The following is an 18,822-nucleotide window of genomic DNA, read 5'->3' on the forward strand; positions in this document are numbered from 1 at the left end:
AAATGATGAACTTAACCTTACCTGCGCATGAAGAAAACAACAACGACCCCTAGTATCAAAATAAGAACTGCAGCAACTCCGCCCCCAACTGCAGCCGCCACCACGTTAGCTGATTGACCTGCAGGTATATTCAGTCAATCCATGATTTCTTCAACTCGACTTATGTGTAATACGTCAAAAGAAACAATAGGCGTTTAAAATAACAAACTTTAATTTTCTCTTTGGTTTAAGAGCATGATTACCGCCAAAATTAGCGACTTTCATTTGATTTTTAAAAAAAATTGGTACCATATCTACCTGGTACTGTCGTACTCGATGACAAGGGCGTTGTAGACGTCTGAGTTGATGTTGTTGTTATTGTACTTTGTGTAGTTGTCCAGGGCGGGGTTGTTGCGGTAGAGCTTGTAATGGTTAACTCTGAGAGGGGACACATTAGTTTTAGATTCCCGGTATCATCAAGATAGCTAATGTAAAAGCAGATCGTTTTGTGCCGTCAGGAAATGTTTGTAAAAATGTTACCATTGCATTGCATTTCAACCAACGCCGGTAAATTGAAAATGGATTGTCTAATACATTAGAGCCAGTTAGTATTTAATTACCTGTTACTGCTGTATTGGGGCCTTGGCTTGCAGTTCCAGCCTCTGCAGTACGTGTCGATGTAGTTGTGGCAGAACTCGTTAACAAAGGTGTTGTCGACGTCGTTGTTGTTACTGCGCTTTGTGTCGTTGTCCAGGACGGCGTTGTTGTAGGAAAGCTTGTTATAGGTAACTCTGAAAAGGTGCACATGCGTTTTAACGTGCGTTTTTAGCTTCCGGCTATCAGGATATCATAATATTGATTGTTGATTTGTCGGAAATGAAATTAAGTTGAATATGATGTTAGATACCGTCCAGCTATTCGTGAAAAGTCATAGTTTCGGATCCAGCTTACTAATATGTAACGAGAAACTTGTTTCTGAGGTTTTATCATTTTTTATCCATAAGTTATTTTAGCTACTTACCATCGACTCCGAGTAGTTCTACCCGTAGTCTTGATGCTCCAGAAAACGTTTGGGGGTTCACCAGAATATACCGGGCGTAGATGTAGGGAGTGAAGTTGTTTTGAACAATCGTCTCGTCGTCGCTATTTCCGGTAAAAATCTGAGAGACGAGAAATACAGTTATCAATTGAGAGCTGAGGCTCACAAACATAACATAATAGTATTACGTTTATACTACCATCAGAATACAAAACTTATTGCTTAAGAATAGCTTAAGATACAACGTATGTCTCGTTCTGTAGAATATTTATTTTATTGCCCTATATTTACAGTGATGCAATTTAGTCACAAGCTGCATTGGTGCAGTAGTAGTTTGAAAATAAGTAAATATTAAAGCTTTTGTTCTCATATGATCATTGGCGTGAGGCCAAGGATTGTTCGATTAATTGCCCGTAGAACTGCCCAAGCTGGTGCCTAAGTTCCGAGCGTGACCAGAGATAAAGAACTCGGGCATCAGCGAGTTCTTAGCGAGGCCGTAGGCCGAGAAAACATCATATTCAAGTTTGCTGCATTCAGAACGTCAAACAATACATAAATGCGAGTCTGATTGTTTCCAGTGTTATAGTTGATTCTAGTATCAAATGGGGAGCAATGCATGACATGTAGGGGTGGGTACCGGTACAGAAGATTCAGGTCCGGTCCAGGTCCAGGTCCAGAGGGCCAGGTCCAGGTCCGGACCTGTACCTGTACCTGATTATAGTCGTGTCTCAGTACATCATATTTTGGAGAGCGAGACACTAGTAAAGGCCGTTGTGAGTCCTACGGGTTATGTTCAAATTGTATATTAGAATTATCGGTGCATATTAATATGCAAAAAGAAAACGAAGATGTACCGAAGCATGCAACCATGTATTCAAGGTAACTTTTATCTCACAAGAGTGATTCATAGCAACATTGTTCTTCTTTGAGTACAATGTAGTTGACAACAACTATATACATTATGACCAGAATTTTCTAATCGGTCCATATGCCGGTCCACTGAATTTTTCCGGACCGGTTTTTTTGGACCGGTCCATAACAAAATACCGGTTTTGGACCGGTACACTGTACCGGTACCCACCCCTAATGACATGTATATATAGCTTTAATGCTTTTCTTACAAAAGTTTGTAAACGATGCAAACCTAAAGCCATTCACCATCTTTACTTCCTTGACCAACGTAATGATTGACGATCATCAAAAATGATTTTAAAAAATGTTGATCAAATTAAGTGAGCATAAAGCTTACCTTGGCACTTCCACCACCCTCCGAGTAGAGAATGACATTCGATGTGTTGTCCCGCTGGTATATAACCCTGTAGGTTTCGATGTAGCCATCTCCCTGTCCCTGGGTCTGGATACCGAAAATGTAACGAGCGTATAACAGATCTACAGCCAGGGACTCTGTACCCTGTCCTGACACCGGTCCTGACGGCTGCCATGCACCATCGCCGTTCAGACGGCCCCTGAACGCCTCGGATCCGTTTAGTTGCGATGATGCAGTCATTTGACCATCTGTGATGATTGTGTCATCCTGTACTCCAAATGGCTGGTAAAAGCTCGATACCCTGTCAGTTAATGTGGTACTAGGCTGGGCACACACTGTATAATAGGTTGTGATTAAAAAATATATATTTGGTTGGAAACTGATTGTAGCGGTGGAGAACGCAATGGGTAGAGCGGCATTTTACAAGATACATGTACGTTAGACAAGGAACTAAGTGAAAGAAGAAAAACAAACTCTTATGATGTGTCAGTAAGTAAAAGAAGATCAAAAAGTGAAATTGCAGCTCGATGGCTTGTTCAGCCATATGGCAGCTTCATAATAGTTCAAGGATGGGCGGGCGAGTTTGTGGGGATAAATCAGAGCCCCGCCTCCCGAGGAGTTTGTTGGCGTCCCGAGGGCGTAGCCATCTGTCCGAAGCAAAGCTAAGCATACATATTGGGAAATAGTTTGACATATACACAGAAACAAACACAATATGCCTAGGAATGTTTGGGTTTGCAATTCTCTTTTTCTTAGAATAATCCCCAGTCCACATGAGGTTTTACTTCTGTGGTTCAGTTGAGGTGACAGGCGAGTACCAAGGGGTGACCATTATTTCCTCTCCGGAGCTCCTTTGAGGCTGAGGTGCTTTAACCAACCTGGAATCTGGTCTCAGCCAATGGAGAGCCAGACTTTCTGTTAAAGCACCTCTGCCTCAAGGGAGAGAGGTGCATTAACTATCTTTGGCCATGTGTGTGGATTTCAAACAGCAAAATACCCGCTCCTGATTGGCTAAGGACAGATGGCTGTGCTCTAAATTATAGATAGCATTTGTTGATATCCATTGGGTATTTGAATTTGCATTTTGTGGATTACATAAAATTCCTCATGATCCAAACCCAAATTTTCTATTTCCCAGATCGAAAGCTACATGCCTTTTAATGTTGTGACCATAACATGTCCTACTCTCTACCAGACTAACTACCTGGCTGTAGGAAGAATGATATGTGTCGTGCAAGTTGGGGCACTATAAGACATTGGCCTGACACAGTCAGCTACCTTTCTATCGGGGAAATGTTACCTTTCCCGAAAACTGACTCTCTTGGCTAATTTGTCCCCTTTTTGCCGAATTCTACTATTTTTTCCCCGTAACAGGCCAAATTTAGGCTTAGCATGACTAGAACCTGAGTTACAACGACCGGAAGTTCCGCTGGGGTCATTGTAGTTTGACAGATATCATTGAGTGCACAATGCCATCCAACGTGGTAAGCAATTTGACACCCAACATGGAAGCCCGCCTGTGACCTCTGACCCGTGACGTCAATGCAAGTGGCCAATTACGAATACGTAGGTCTTGTTGATTTGTTTTCTTCACACCTCTTTACACCATGACGAAATTTCATAACATCATATCAATAGATTCTTGAGTCATGCTATCAAAGCCCAGACGCTTCTTTTGATATAGCAATCATAGATAAAGTGGGGTCGTGTGGCGTAACGGCAGGATTTTCGACTCAGAACAAAGGGGTTCCGGGTTCGAATCCCCTGCTGCCACCGATCTTGTGCCAGTTGGGAAAAATGGACTTAACACGATTTCCCCCACTCCAGCCAAGTGTAAAACATGGCTACATTATGTGTGTGGGTCACGACATCAGCAATAGCTGCCTGTGTCCCACGTGTATTGCACTGTTGCAATTCCAATAAATCCAAATACAAATCATAGATAAGAATATGATACAGGTTCTTACACCACTTGAACAACTATGTGAAGAACTCAAACAAGTCAGAGTCTTACACCACTAGAATATGCAATGTTTTTAACGAACGACGCCAATGGTTCGTGGTCAATTCGTCACCAACTTCTAGTTTTTCACATGACTAGACGTCATTTTTTCAAAACTTTAAAAACTGATAGGCAATAAAATCGTCATACCTGTGATAATGACCATGCAAAGAACAACGGCGAAAAAGAAGTGGCGTCCAAAACCCGCCATCTTGACTCGCCTGAATGATCTGGGGAAGTTTGTTCAGGTGGCATGCGTGGCCTCCTTTAGCACACAACCGTGTACCTGGCGGTGTATTTGGTAAATAGTTCAGTTGACACCAATCTATTCTGCTGTCTCCGCTCACAGCTCTACTAACACCTTGTCCGTGATTCACAACCGACCAACCGAAGCATTTCCATGGTGAACTGACACACATGTCCGCCCAAGTCAGACATTCCCGATACGCGTTTTATCCAAGCGAGAACGAGAGGTCATCTAGGTCTGTGTGTAAGAAAGTTTAAATGTCATTTTCCATTATATGCATAGATATGCCATTATCATTCCCCGTAATTTTGAAGAAAAAGCCATTCGATTTAACCAAAATTCTATCGCAAGGGCCAGCCGGCGATCGCTAATCTAGCGCCTCGGCGAAACTGGCACCGGAAATACCTCATGCATGTAAACAAAAGCTTTCATGAATAGCTTAACGGCATACTGCATCGAGCATAGTTTCGAATCTTTATGCACCACGTACTGGCACTTCCCTGTACTTGTGCCCCTGACAAGTTGCATATCGACAAAATTCATGGAACATCCACATAATTTCTTATTACATTGGTACAAGAATAATGCCCTGCAACCAACAGCATTTCTTACGAGGCTTAAAAACTGGTGGCGTTCTTGTTATAATGCGCAGAAGCTCAACCCTACTTACACTTTGCACTTCCCTTAACCCAAATTAGAAATTTAAACTGAATAGACAGGACCCCAGATTGCCCTTACGCAGCAGTTATTACACCTAGAATACATTTTTTCGAAGTTCATGAACATTTATTCATTTATTTAATTTATTCACGAACATACTCATAAACATATCCATGGACACATTCATGAACATATTCATAACCATATTCTAGAACATATTCATGAACATATGCCTTTGACTTGCCTTCAAAGGTTCCGGTAGCCCCCAAGTACACCCAATTTTCATTCAACATAACTCTATTACAAAATGTCATAGAAGAACCCTGTAACAACGTGTAAAAGAAATATCAGACTAAAGTGGATACTCCTAGGATCTACTCTTCGCAATTCATCCAGCAACATTTACACCAAGTCATTATATGTTATGATAAGGTCCAGAACTACCGATATGTACATTCGAGCTTTCTGTCATAACTTGAGTATGGATACTGGCAAGCTAAGGTTATATAAGACATGTAAAACATCATATACCAGGGAAAATGCATGCACTTAACAACAACACGTTATCATGATGGTGTTGATCATGTATATATTTATCTGTTTATCTACGAATACACATAGTATCATAGGGCTCACGCTAGCTTGTTATATGCATTATCAAAGTAAGACCTATCTCTTTTCGTGAAGATAATATATGTCGCGACTTTAAGCCGAATCCAAAAAGTAAAGCTCACACACAAGGTATGGTGATAACATTGATCGGCGCGCTAAGCCAAAGGTTCGGCGACCAGTTCGAAATTCTTGGGCGAATGGGTGACGCCGCTGATCCCTGTGGTGGACGGCTTAGCAGCGCCCTCTGGCAGCTTGAAGGTGAAGTGCTGCAGCAGGGACGTGAAGAAGACGAAGAGCTCCATCTCCGCAAGCTGCTTCCCAAGGCACATGCGCGGACCTGTGTGAGATGACAAGATGCATGGTTTCAAGTTTCAAGAAACGGATAAGAAAACGACGACATCGTTGGTAGCCCTAGACGCTAAGGATATGATGAGGATGAACTTGAAAGATATATAAAATACATAGCCTCTGCCATGCCCCTCGGAGGGCTGCAAAAATAGTAGCTTCCGTTGCAGGCTTCTCCCACGCCCACGGCGACCTTTCGACTTGTCGGGGCCAGATTCTTTGGCCGAGGGGAGAATCTGCTTGGAGACCGTATCTGCTTGTGGCCCCGTATCTGCTTGGGATCATGTAACCGCCAAGCAGGTACAGGTTCTCAAGTAGATCACTTAGCTCCCAGCAAAAAAAACAGTTGAAAAGTCGCCGTGGGAGAAGCCTGCAACGGAGGCTAGAAAAATAGTAGAAATTGACCAAATAGAGTGAATAGTATGTTATGGAAGGCTATGGAGAAAGGGCCAAATATGCCATTCAAGGTAGATGGCCGTTGGTCCCTCTATCCGTAGCCGATTTCCTTAGTACTATTTACTCTATTTTTCCAATTTCTACTATTTTTCCAGCTATCTGCGGAGCCTGGTAAAGGCTATTGCAAGATGGTTACTGGCATTTAGACAGCGCTCACACAGTGAAAAGCACGGAATCCAGGCCGGTACGCCAAGCCTAGGGTCACTGTTTAACACACTTGCATACAAGCAACACACTTGCATACAAGCGGAACAGCTGGCATAAGAATCTGCTCTTACGACTTACCCACACCAAACGGGATGACGTGATCGTCCCTCCTGTACTGTCCCCGGGAGTCCAAGAAGCGGCCGGGGTCGAACTTTCCGGGGTTCGGGAAATGGTCCGGGTCGTGGTGGACGGACCACAGGATGGGCTGTAGAACGGGAGAAAATCATGGATGAATCTTTAATCGATTTCTCATCGTTTTATGTCAGACACGCTTGTGTTTATCAAGCGACGACCCGAGCATATCGTCCTGGGATCCGACCTCCTCACTGCGTTTGGACTTACCAGCCGTCCCCAGCCAATCATGTCGCCGCTTACGGTAAGGACACAACGTGATTGGCTGGTTCTAGTAACCTTCCCTCCAACAAGGGGGAGGAGGGGGACTCTGATTGGCCTAGGCTTAAAGGCAGTGAGAAGGACGCATCGCAGGCATGTACGCCAGTATGATTGATACTGATAGTGCTCATATAGTGCTCAGATGGTCGTTTTAAGGGACTGTACGATATTTACCGGGGGGGGAGGGCTGGTGGAATGGGGGGGAGGGCCATCGAAAAAAATTTTGGCCCGGGGGGAGGGCCATTGAATTTTTTTTTGAGCCAGGGGGAGGGCCATCGAAAAAAAAATTGGCTTGGGGGGAGGGCCATCGAAAAATTTTTCTGAATATCTACGATATAGTCTAACCTTCTGGAAATGTTGTAAAATTCGTTATATTTCTCGGCGAACATAGCGTTACGGAACAATCTGCAAATAAGAACGCTACTGCATCCCTATTTTCTAATGGACTCGTCGAAATCCCATAACCCCTTGCAAAATCAGCTCCAAAATGGCGTGGCTCGGAGCGAAAATGTCGAAAAACGAGGATAGTAGGCTAACTTTTACTCAAAAGCGAAGCAGGCTGCGGGTAGCCAGTAACATACACCCAAGGCTGCGAATGTCGCTGCAGCCTCTCGATGCTAGTGAGACGGTGGAGAAGCTCTCCGGATTGAGAGATCACACAAAGCGCGACGGGCCAGCGAGAACAAAGTTTTCGGCTCTGTTGAGAGTACTGGAAGAGCTCCAACTTCCAGAAACTGAAGACCAGGAAAGTTACGTGTTGTTTGGGAACTAGGTTAATCTAAAAGAGCCTGCCAGCCTTGGTCAGACTTAACCATGATGTTTGGCTCAAAACGTCTCTTTCAACTATTACCCTGGGTGTCTAGATATTCAATAGCAAAAAAAGAAGACAAAAATAAAATCTTTTTGTCTAGAACATGTCTAGAAACCTGAAGATATACAATACATTTTCGACGTGGAAAAATACACAGAATGACAGCGGAAAGATAAATCAGACAGTTATCTTACCAGCACCGTCGTTCCTTCTGGTATGTGGTATCCATGGAAACTGGTGTCACGTGACGTGGCGTGGAAGGCGCCCATCGGCGTGATGCTGCCGATGCGGGCCACCTCCGTCAGGACGGCCTCTGTGTACGGCATCTGGGCACGGTGGGCGGTGGACGGCCGCTGGTCGTGTCCGAGTACGGAGTGGATCTCCTTCTGAACCTGTAAACAAAATTAGATACACGTAGAAAATTATAAAGATCATGATAGAATTGGATTTTTTTTTAAAGAAAAGGTTCAGTCAGCAATATTTCAACTGATAATTCGGCCATCCTCAGGAATTGTGGTCCACTGACTTCACAACATGTGACCAAACGGAAAGGTGACGTCAGTAAAGGATCAAAGGTGCCCGGAAGCCTGTACCGCCCCCCGTCCCGATTGGCTTCATACATCATTATCCTGAGATAGGCCGATGGTGCGCTTGTTACCTTTCTTTGGATGTCCGGGTTCAGAATCATGTACAGAAACGCCCAGTTCAGAGTAGTGGAGGTGGTTTCTGCACCGGCGATAAACAAGTCAAACAGCACCCATTCTGTGTAGTCGTCAGTGAACGTGGTCTTGTCGTCGTTCTCGCGAGATTTGGTTTCCCGGACGTATGAATCGATAAGGTCCCGGATGTCATTGGGATCGAATGTCTTCTTGTGGGTATCCATCTCCTCTCTGAGGTAGGCTCTAATCGTGACCAGGTCATTTTGTATCATCTTTGGACCTCGCCCAAGTCCCGGCACACGTCGTAAAGTGGGGAAAAATATCGCCAGTTGACCAAAAAAGTTGAAGGATAATCCTCGGTCAAGGGCGTCCATCAAGCGCTTGAACTTCTCGTCGTTGTATGCGAACCTGATGAAAAGAAAAACAAACGATTGACGTGTCACACATTTTCACAGCAAAAGAATTCTACAAAATTTCTCATCACTGTTTTATCTTTTTTCAAAAGATTACCTTGATCCGAACACAATGGAACAGATGACGTTGGTGACGGCATTCTGGACCATGCGGCTTATGTCAAACGGCCTGTTCCCGATCTTCATGATCTCTGCCTGTAGAGAGACAGACTCCTCCAGGATCTTCCCCTCCAGACTTCTCTTCCCGAAGCCGAACTCCCGGAGAGACATCAGCGTAAACTTGCGGTGTTCTTTCCACGGAGTACCAAAAGGAGCCCCGACGATGCCTACATGTGTAGAAAAAAAGTATACATTACTTCCAACGGCAAGTCCTTTAAAGTCCCTTAGGAATCCTGTTTAAGCTGACTATAGCTAGTTTTGGAATAGAAATGAAGGGATGTTTGCAAAGAGCTGAATCGCCGTCACAGTAATCATAATCAATATATAAAGGGCAATAAACAAGCTTACCGATGATATAGAATGCAATGTAATTGATCTTGTTCTCTGGGGGCCTACTACTAAAAGGAAAAAGAGGAAAGGGTAAACACAGGGACACCTACTAAGGAGAGTTCCACGACCTCATATCAAGTTATTTTGTCTCGGGTAAGTGGAAATGTACCCGTATAGGTGCAGTACAGTACATACGAAGGCCCATAAGTACAATAAGAAGCCTATTTCTATCCAGTGCGGGTAACGTTATTTAACGTGAAACCGGGATTTTTTGTCGATATGATTTAATTGAAACCAATCTGGTTGAACAATAAACCATCTTTTTTCTGTTATTGTCAATATCATGGATTACCTTTGTACTAATGCTATATATTCTATCTAGTCGTGTTGATACCATAATAGTGTAATTAAAACTACCATCCGCCGCACGCAGAATGACGGTGCTCTCGGACAGGTGCTAACATTTTTCGGGAGAGAAGATTCGTCATTAGTATATTGCCGCTAATTAGCTTTTATACAACAGCTATTGTTCCCATTTTGGCCTGAAGAGAGTTCTAAGGTCATATAAACGTGTCTAAGCAACAAAAAACACACGACAAAACGGCCATAGCGCACACATCAGGCCTTCGGTAACAACCCGTTTGTTGAGTCGGTAGAACGTCACTCAAAGCTGACCCCCACCGCCATGGCAATTTGTACATTATTCATCGGGAGGTTAGCTGGATGGCGATGCGATCGACAAAAAACAAGTTTCCGAAATTTGTGTTGAGCATAGCGCATTGTAGCTTACCTAGCCTCTCTGGGTTGAAAAATATAGTTATGGCGTTAGCTGGTCTGCTGGAGAAATCTTCTCCTCTCTTCACCATAGCCTCGTGGATGACGTCATATCCGGAAAGCACAACATTCGTTTCGTTCCCAAGCTTGATCCGATATATCGGTCCGTACGTCTTCGCCCATTCGGTCATCGTCACAAAGCGATGGCCCTTGGGTAAAGATAGGGAACTTAGTAATCAGTGTAATGTATTGCATAAGCAGTACTTTCAGAGGGGGTGAAGGCCCGGGGGGAGGGGGGTGGTGGGGGTGGCAGGCTCATGCTTCAAATCTATGCCAGTAAAAGAATCCCACACACACAAGTACGCATGTACACCCGTACGTAGCCCTGGACACACACGCAAGTAAGAACGCGCGCTAAAATCATTTTCCCACACAAAGATGTTCTGCGTTCTTACTATACACATAAGGTCGACCCCTGCCCTGTGTATATATTTGACCAAGGAGGTTAAATCTCCTTGATTGGACGCAGGACGGCTTTGCATGGGAGAACAAATGAAATCAGGTCGCTGAATATGCCTTGCCAATTCCTAATAAGGAAAAATGTCGAAACTACAGGTGTGCTAAAATGTACAAGTGTCTTTAATACCAGTGTGAGAGGTACACAGGGACCTTACCTTGTTGTCAAACAACTGGATTTTGTTTGTTTGTTTGAACCTTTGTTTACTCATGATAAGCTCAAACCGCCACGCAGGCCGCTTTTCATTCAGGTCATGAGGGAAGAGGTAACGGTCAGATACAATACAACAGAGATACACTGTCATTTGAGTCCTGATATCTCTATCAACATATATCATTGCATATTTATGGTACAACTATATACAATGGCTACAACATACAACATACAGTAGGGCTCTGAAGCTGGTTCATTATACCGTGTCCGTTCGTTTTGTTCATTTTCGTTACTTCAAGAGTCTCTTAAAGGAAGTCAGATTCGGAGCCGTACGTGTGTCTGGCGGTAGGCTGTTCCAGACAGGATAAGTTGAAATGCTTATGTCCAGTACTTGTTACGTGATCGTTACTATACTGCCCTGTATGGTTAATTTTGCTCACCGTGGCGAGGGAGAAGATATTGCCGGCGATAGGCCATCCTCTCGGGCCGGGTGGAAGATTCTTTGGGGTGTTGAAGAACCAGTAAGTCGCAACGAAAATCACCAAAAGGACCAGAGTCGTCTTCAAGATCACGTTCTCTTCAACTAAAGATGCAACCAACTGCGCGGCAGCCATCTTTATTTTTTAAAAGGTCAACGTCCAAACGGTCAACACCCTGACTGATATTTTCTACTCAATGGAGTATGAGAACGCGCCGTTATGCAGATTAGGTCGCGACCATCGCACTGGAGACACAAACAAATATCCGGGATTTGTTCCTCTGATTCAGTCATTGTGATTAACCCTTCTTATTCACGACCAGGTTTCTACATTTGCGAAAGCTGTTTATTTCAATGTAAGCATCTGATCATAAATATGTTACAAGTTCTATTAGAAACTGAGTTTTCACAGACGTGTGGAAGTTCTGTCACAATCTATCCCGGACGTGAAAGGTGCCCTCCCCACATCGTTAATGACTACATGTACTGTATATTTTGACCTACTTGGCTATTATAGTACAAGTCACCAAAAAGCCCTCCCCCTGTCTGAATTGGGTTAATAATAAATTATAGTATGATAACTTTTATTTACAAATGCATGCCCGTATAGACCGATTGCAAATTCAGTGAACTGACACACATGTACCTCCAACTCAGACATTCTCGATACGTGTTTTATTCAAGAGAGAACGAAATGTCATCTTGGTCTGTGTAAGAAATTAAAGTCTATTTGTGTGCATAGACGAGCCATTTGGATAAACCGTTATTTGTAGGAAAAGCCATTCGATTTCACCGAAATTCGATTCCTGAATCTAGCACCCAGGCGAAACACCGTAAACACCTCATGCATGTAAATCCTCACGTAACAATGGCCTTCCTCGAGCAAATTTGTCTTTGTGCTCCCCCACGTACGCCCTGCACTTGTCAGAGGCACAACGCACAGAAAATTGCATATAAAAATATCCATAGAAAATCCACACTACTCTTTATTACATTGGTACAAGATTAATGACCCTAAGAAAGCAACTGCAATTCTTACCAGGCTTATAAGCTGGCGGTGTTCATTGGACATTTTTTGGTTACAATGCGCAGAAGCCCAACCCTACTTATACTTTACACTTCCCTTCTTTCCTTGATGAATATAACCCCAAATAGAAAATTGAACAGACAGGATCCCAGATTGCCCTTACTCAGTAGTTATTACACTTAGAATACATTTTTTTTGCAAAGTTCTTTTAACTATCGCCGAACTACGACTAAACTAAGGATCAGCAATCATTCACTGCAAATTGGAGTTGGCAGGTGCAACCAGACTCCACCAAATAACAGAATGTGTACATTTTGTAACAATGATTTTATAGAAGATGAAATACACTTTATTTTAGAATGCTCACTATGCTCAGGCATGCGCAGACCCCTTGTAAGTTCCATACAACTAGACAAGAAATATGCGCATCTTACAAATAACGAGTTATTCACATGTTTTATGTCTTCTAGAAACAACGATAAAATTGGAAAACGATGTAAATTTGTGAACAAATGTTTCAAGAAGAGAGAAGAGACTCTGTAGATTTAGATGAATATAGCGCAATGTTCCTTTTCTTTTACTTCATATTACCCAATGTATTTCGCCCATGTTGGGCATGAATATGCAATAGAGTTCATTTTTATTGTCATTAACTCACCCCCCTGACATGGCCTCAAAGTTTCTCGTAGCCCCCGGTGCACCCTATTTTTACTTCAACATACTATTAACTCTATTACAAAAAGTCGTAGAAGAACCCTGTTACAACGTGTAAAAGAAATATTAGACTGTAGTGGATACTCCTTTCTGTTCAACTCTTACAATTCATCCAGCGACATGTAGACTTAGTCAGTATGTAATTTGAAAAGGTCCAGAATTACCGATATGTACATCCGAATTTTCTGTCATAATTTGAGTATGAATAATGCTAAACAAAGATATGCAAAATATCATATACCATGAAAAAAATTCATGCACTTAACAACAACGCATTATCATGATGATGATGATGATGATGTATCTATCTAATAATATCTATTTACATATAATTCACATAGTATTCATAGAGCTCACGCTAGCTTGTTATATGCATAATCAAAGTAAGACCTAACATCTGTCGTCAAATATATCATATGGCGGTAACAATAAGCACGCTAAGCCAGAGGTTCAGCGACCAGTTCGAAATTCCTGGGCGAATGGGTGACGCCGTGGATCCCTGTGGTGGACGGCTTAGCAGCGCCCTCTGGCAGCTTGAAGGTGTAGTGCTGCAACAGGGACGTGAAGAACACAAAGAGCTCCATCTCCGCAAGCTGCTTCCCAAGGCACATGCGCGGACCTTTGTGAGATGATTAGTTGCATGGTTAAGTTTCTAAAAACAAAGAAGACAGGGACGACATCGTTTTGTATAACAGGAGGAGGAGGTTGAAGGACATATAAAATACATAGGTGGTGACTTTGTGCAGAGGTTGGTTGGTGGGAGTTAGACAGCGCTCACAGGGCGAGAAGGATAGAACCCAGGCCGGAATGTCAGGGTCGCTGCTTGTCACATTAGCATACAGGCGGAGCAGCTGGCATAAGAACACGTTCTTACCGACACCAAACGGGATTACGTGGTCGTCCCTCCGGTACTGTCTCTGGGCGTCCAAGAAGCGGCCGGGGTCGAACTTTCCGGGGTTCGGGAAATGTTCCGGGTCGTGGTGGACGGACCACAGGATGGGCTGTAGAACGGGAGAAAATCATGGACGAATCTTAAATTTCTCATCCTCTCATGTCAGACACGCCGTCTTTGTATATCAAGACCCTAGGCCTAGCATACCACCCTGCGATTCGTCCTTCTCGCTGCGTTAGCACTTGGACTTGCCGGCCATCACCAGCAAATCACGTCCTCGCCTACGGTAAGGGGGCAACGTGATTGGCTGGTACTAGTGACCTTCCCTCCAACGGGGTGGGGCGGGGGTCTGATTGGTCAGGACCTAAAGGCAGCGAGAAGGATGGGTCACAGGCCAGTACACCAGGGTAGTTGATTGATAATGATAGTGCCCAGATGGTAGTGGGCCTGACACGGTAGGATGCATTTTCTGTCTTCAGCAGAAGTCTTGAAGGCAATGGCACAAAAAAGATTAGAATAAAATAAAATAGAATAGAAACATAAAACATCAACAATTTTTTTAGCATGCGAACTAATGCTAATGGTTAAACTAGGTGTATTTTTCAATTTTTGATTGGACTCACGCAATTTTTGTACAGCCATCTGGTCGTCTTCAGGATAACTGAGCACCAGGAAAGTTATGTACGTGATGACTGGATCCTCAAGTTATTCTTAAAGACCAGGCTAAGGAAAATTGCTACACCTTAACCATAGGATTGGGTGTTAACAACAATCATTCAACAAGTCTCCTTGTGGTGTTCTTTCTTTTAAATATGAGAAGAAAAAAGTCCGTTGAGATACAACGAAATCTAATTGTCTAGAAGTTCAAGATATTTTCAACGAAGAAAAATGTACAAGATGACAACGGAAACTAGATTTAAGCGTCTTACCAGCACCGTCGTTCCTTCTGGAATGTGGTATCCATGGAAACTGGTGTCACGTGACGTGGCGTGGACCACGCCCGACGGCAGGATGGTGGCGATGCGCGCCACCTCCGTCAGGACGGCCTCTGTGTACGGCATCCGGGCACGGTGGGCGGTGGACGGCCGCTGGTCGTGTCCGAGTACGGAGTGGATCTCCTTCTGAACCTGTAGCAAAATTAGATACACGTAGAATATTACAAAAGATAATGATCAAATTGGAACTTTTTTTAATAAAAGAAAGAGGTTCAGTCACCAAACTTTCAACTGATAAGTGGGCCATCCTCAGGAATTGTGATCCACTGACTTCAAATAACATGTGACCAAACGAAAAGGTGACGTCAGTAAAAGATCAAGCCTGCCCGGAAGCCTGTAACGCTCCCCGTCCCCATTAACGTTTATGGATTATCATCCCCGAGATAGGCCAAAGGTTCACTGGTTAGTACCTTTCCTTGGATGTCCGGGTTCAGAATCATGTACAGAAACGCCCAGTGCAGAGTAGTGGAGGTGGTTTCTGCACCGGCGATGAACAAGTCAAACAGCACCCATTCTGTGTAGTCGTCAGTGAACGTGGTCTTGTCGTCGTTCTCGCGAGATTTGGTTTCCCTGACGTATGAATCGATAAGGTCCCGGATGTCATTGGGATCAAATGTCTTCTTGTGAGAATCCATCTCTTCTCTAAGGTAGGCTCTAATCGTGGCCAGGTCATTTTGTATCATCTTTGGACCTCGCCCAAGTCCCGGCACACGTCGTAAAGTGGGGAAAAATATCGCCAGTTGACCAAAAAAGTTGAAGGATAATCCTCGGTCAAGGGCGTCCATCAAGCGCTTGAACTTCTCGTCGTTGTATGCGAACCTGATGAAAAGAAAAACAAACGATTGACGTGTCACACATTTTCACAGCAAAAGAATTCTACAAAAGTTCTCATCACTGTTTTATCTTTTTTCAAAGATTACCTTGATCCGAACACAATGGAACAGATGACGTTGGTGACGGCATTCTGGACCATGCGGCTTATGTCAAACGGCCTGTTCCCGATCTTCATGATCTCTGCCTGTAGAGAGACAGACTCCTCCAGGATCTTCCCCTCCAGACTTCTCTTCCCGAAGCCGAACTCCCGGAGAGACATCAGCGTAAACTTGCGGTGTTCTTTCCACGGAGTACCAAAAGGAGCCCCGACGATGCCTACATGTGTAGAAAAAAATTATACATGACTTCCAACGGCAAGTCCTTTAAAGTCCCTTAGGAATCTTGTTTAAGCTGACTATAGCTAGTTTTGGAATAGAAATGAAGGGATGTTTGCAAAGAGCTGAATCGCCGTCACAGTAATTATAATCAATATATAAAGGGCAATAAACAAGTTTACCGATGATATAGAATGCAATGTAATTGATCTTGTTCTCTGGGGGCCTACTACTAAAAGGAAAAAGAGGAAAGGGTAAACACAGGGACACCTACTAAGGAGAGTTCCACGACCTCATACCAAGTTATTTTGTCTCGGGTAAGTGGAAATGTACCCGTATAGGTGCAGTACAGTACGTACGAAGGCCCATAAGTACAATAAGAAGCCTATTTCTATCCAGTGCGGGTAACGTTATTTAACGTGAAACCGGGATTTTTTGTCGATATGATTTAATTGAAACCAATCTGGTTGAACAATAAACCATCTTTTTTCTGTTATTGTCAATATCATGGATTACCTTTGCACTAATGCTATATATTCTATCTAGTCGTGTTGATACCATAATAGTGTGATTAAAACTACCATCCGCCGCACGCAGAATGACGGTGCTCTCGGACAGGTGCTAAAATTTTTCGGGAGAGAAGATTCGTCATTAGTATATTGCCGCTAATTAGCTTTTATACAACAGCTATTGTTCCCATTTTGGCCTGAAGAGAGTTCTAAGGTCATATAAACGTGTCTAAGCAACAAAAAACACACGACAAAACGGCCATAGCGCACACATCAGGCCTTCGGTAACAACCCGTTTGTTGAGTCGGTAGAACGTCACTCAAAGCTGACCCCCACCGCCATGGCAATTTGTACATTATTCATCGGGAGGTTAGCTGGATGGCGATGCGATCGACCAAAATCAAGTTTCCGAAATTTGTGTTGAGCATAGCGCATTGTAGCTTACCTAGCCTCTCTGGGTTGAAAAATGTAGTTATGGCGTTAGCTGGTCTGCTGGAGAAATCTTCTCCTCTCTTCACCATAGCCTCGTGGATGACGTCATATCCGGAAAGCACAACATTCTTTTCGTTCCCAAGCTTGATCCGATATATCGGTCCGTACGTCTTCGCCCATTCGGTCATCGTCACAAAGCGATGGCCCTTGGGTAAAGATAGGGAACTTAGTAATCAGTATAATGTATTGCATAAGCAGTACTTTCAGAGGGGGTGAAGGCCCGGGGGGAGGGGGGTGGTGGGGGTGGCAGGCTCATGCTTCAAATCTATGCCAGTAAAAGAATCCCACACACACAAGTCCGCAAGTACACCCGTACGTAGCCCTGGATACACACGCAAGTAAGACCGCGCGGTAAAATCATTTTCCCACACAAAGATGTTCTGCGTTCTTACTATACACATAAGGTCGACCCCTGCCCTGTGTATATATTTGACCAAGGAGGTTAAATCTCCTTGATTGGACGCAGGACGGCTTTGCATGGGAGAACAAATGAAATCAGGTCGCTGAATATGCCTTGCCAATTCCCAATAAGGAAAATTGTCCAAACTACAGGTGTGCTAACATGTACAAGTGTCTTTAATACCTGTGCGAGAGGTACACAGGGACCTTACCTTGTTGTCAAACAACTGGATTTTTGTTTGTTTGTTTGTTTGAACCTTTGTTTACTCATGATAAGCTCAAACCGGCACGCAGGCCGCTTTTCATTCAGGTCATGAGGGAAGAGGTAACGGTCAGATACAATACAACAGAGATACACAGTCATTTGAGTCCTAATATCTCTATCAACATATATCATTACATATTTATGGTACAACTATATACAATGGCTACAACATACAACATACAGTAGGGCTCTGAAGCTGGTTCATTATACCGTGTCCGTTCGTTTTGTTCATTTTCGTTACTTCAAGAGTCTCTTAAAGGAAGTTAGATTCGGAGCCGTGCGTGTGTCTGGCGGTAGGCTGTTCCAGACAGGATAAGTTGAAATGCTTATGTCCAGTACTTGTTACGTGATCGTTACTATACTGCCCTGTATGGTTAATTTTGCTCACCGTGGCGAGGGAGAAGATATTGCCGGCGATAGGCCATCCTCTTGGGCCGGGTGGAAGGTTCTTTGGCGTGTTGAAGAACCAGTAAGTCGCAACGAAAACCACCAAAAGGACCAGAGTCGTCTTCAAGATCACGTTCTCTTCAACTAAAGATGCAACCAACTGCGCGGCAGCCATCTTTATTTTTGAAAAGGTCAACGTCCAAACGGTCAACACCCTGACTGATATTTTCTACTCAATGGAGTATGAGAACGCGCCGTTATGCAGATTAGGTCGCGACCATCGCACTGGAGACACAAACAAATATCCGGGATTTGTTCTTCTGATTCAGTCATTGTGATTAACCCTTCTTATTCACGACCAGGTTTCTACATTTGTGAAAGCTGTTTATTTCAATGTAAGCATCTGATCATAAATATGTTACAAGTTCTATTAGAAACTGAGTTTTCACAAACGTGTGGAAGTTCTGTCACAATTTATCCCGGACGTGAAAGG

The 18,822-nt window shown here is 43.6% G+C and overlaps 3 protein-coding genes across 4 annotated transcripts; all 3 read right to left on the reverse strand.

Annotated features, from left to right (window-relative positions):
* Positions 1-481: 481 nt before the first annotated feature.
* LOC136444809 (retinoschisin-like) lies at positions 482-4,786 on the reverse strand. The gene is made up of 4 exons (XM_066442554.1): positions 4,438-4,786; positions 2,268-2,620; positions 1,001-1,139; positions 482-770 (listed from the first exon to the last, which is right to left on the reverse strand). The coding sequence occupies exons 1-4, from the start codon at positions 4,496-4,498 to the stop codon at positions 592-594; spliced, it is 732 nt and encodes a 243-aa protein (XP_066298651.1). The 5' UTR covers positions 4,499-4,786; the 3' UTR covers positions 482-591.
* A 286-nt stretch (positions 4,787-5,072) lies between these two features.
* LOC136444295 (cytochrome P450 2U1-like) lies at positions 5,073-11,637 on the reverse strand. The gene is made up of 7 exons (XM_066441808.1): positions 11,464-11,637; positions 10,370-10,562; positions 9,188-9,416; positions 8,677-9,085; positions 8,213-8,410; positions 6,893-7,019; positions 5,073-6,143 (listed from the first exon to the last, which is right to left on the reverse strand). The coding sequence occupies exons 1-7, from the start codon at positions 11,635-11,637 to the stop codon at positions 5,962-5,964; spliced, it is 1,512 nt and encodes a 503-aa protein (XP_066297905.1). The 3' UTR covers positions 5,073-5,961.
* Positions 11,638-12,154: 517 nt separating this feature from the next.
* On the reverse strand, positions 12,155-18,651 carry LOC136444805 (cytochrome P450 2U1-like). Of its 2 annotated transcripts, XM_066442547.1 has the most exons (7): positions 18,331-18,651; positions 17,232-17,424; positions 16,050-16,278; positions 15,540-15,948; positions 15,064-15,261; positions 14,117-14,243; positions 12,155-13,861 (listed from the first exon to the last, which is right to left on the reverse strand). In XM_066442547.1, exons 1-7 carry the CDS (start codon positions 18,502-18,504, stop codon positions 13,680-13,682), a joined length of 1,512 nt encoding a protein of 503 aa, XP_066298644.1. In that variant the 5' UTR covers positions 18,505-18,651; the 3' UTR covers positions 12,155-13,679. The 2 variants fall into 2 exon arrangements, with proteins under 2 accessions (XP_066298644.1, XP_066298646.1); XM_066442549.1 differs by lacking the exon at positions 17,232-17,424 and having other exon boundaries at positions 18,331-18,488.
* Positions 18,652-18,822: the final 171 nt, after the last annotated feature.

Source organism: Branchiostoma lanceolatum, chromosome 11 (genome assembly GCF_035083965.1).
Source record: "Branchiostoma lanceolatum isolate klBraLanc5 chromosome 11, klBraLanc5.hap2, whole genome shotgun sequence".
NCBI classification, from domain to species: Eukaryota; Metazoa; Chordata; class Leptocardii; order Amphioxiformes; family Branchiostomatidae; genus Branchiostoma; species Branchiostoma lanceolatum.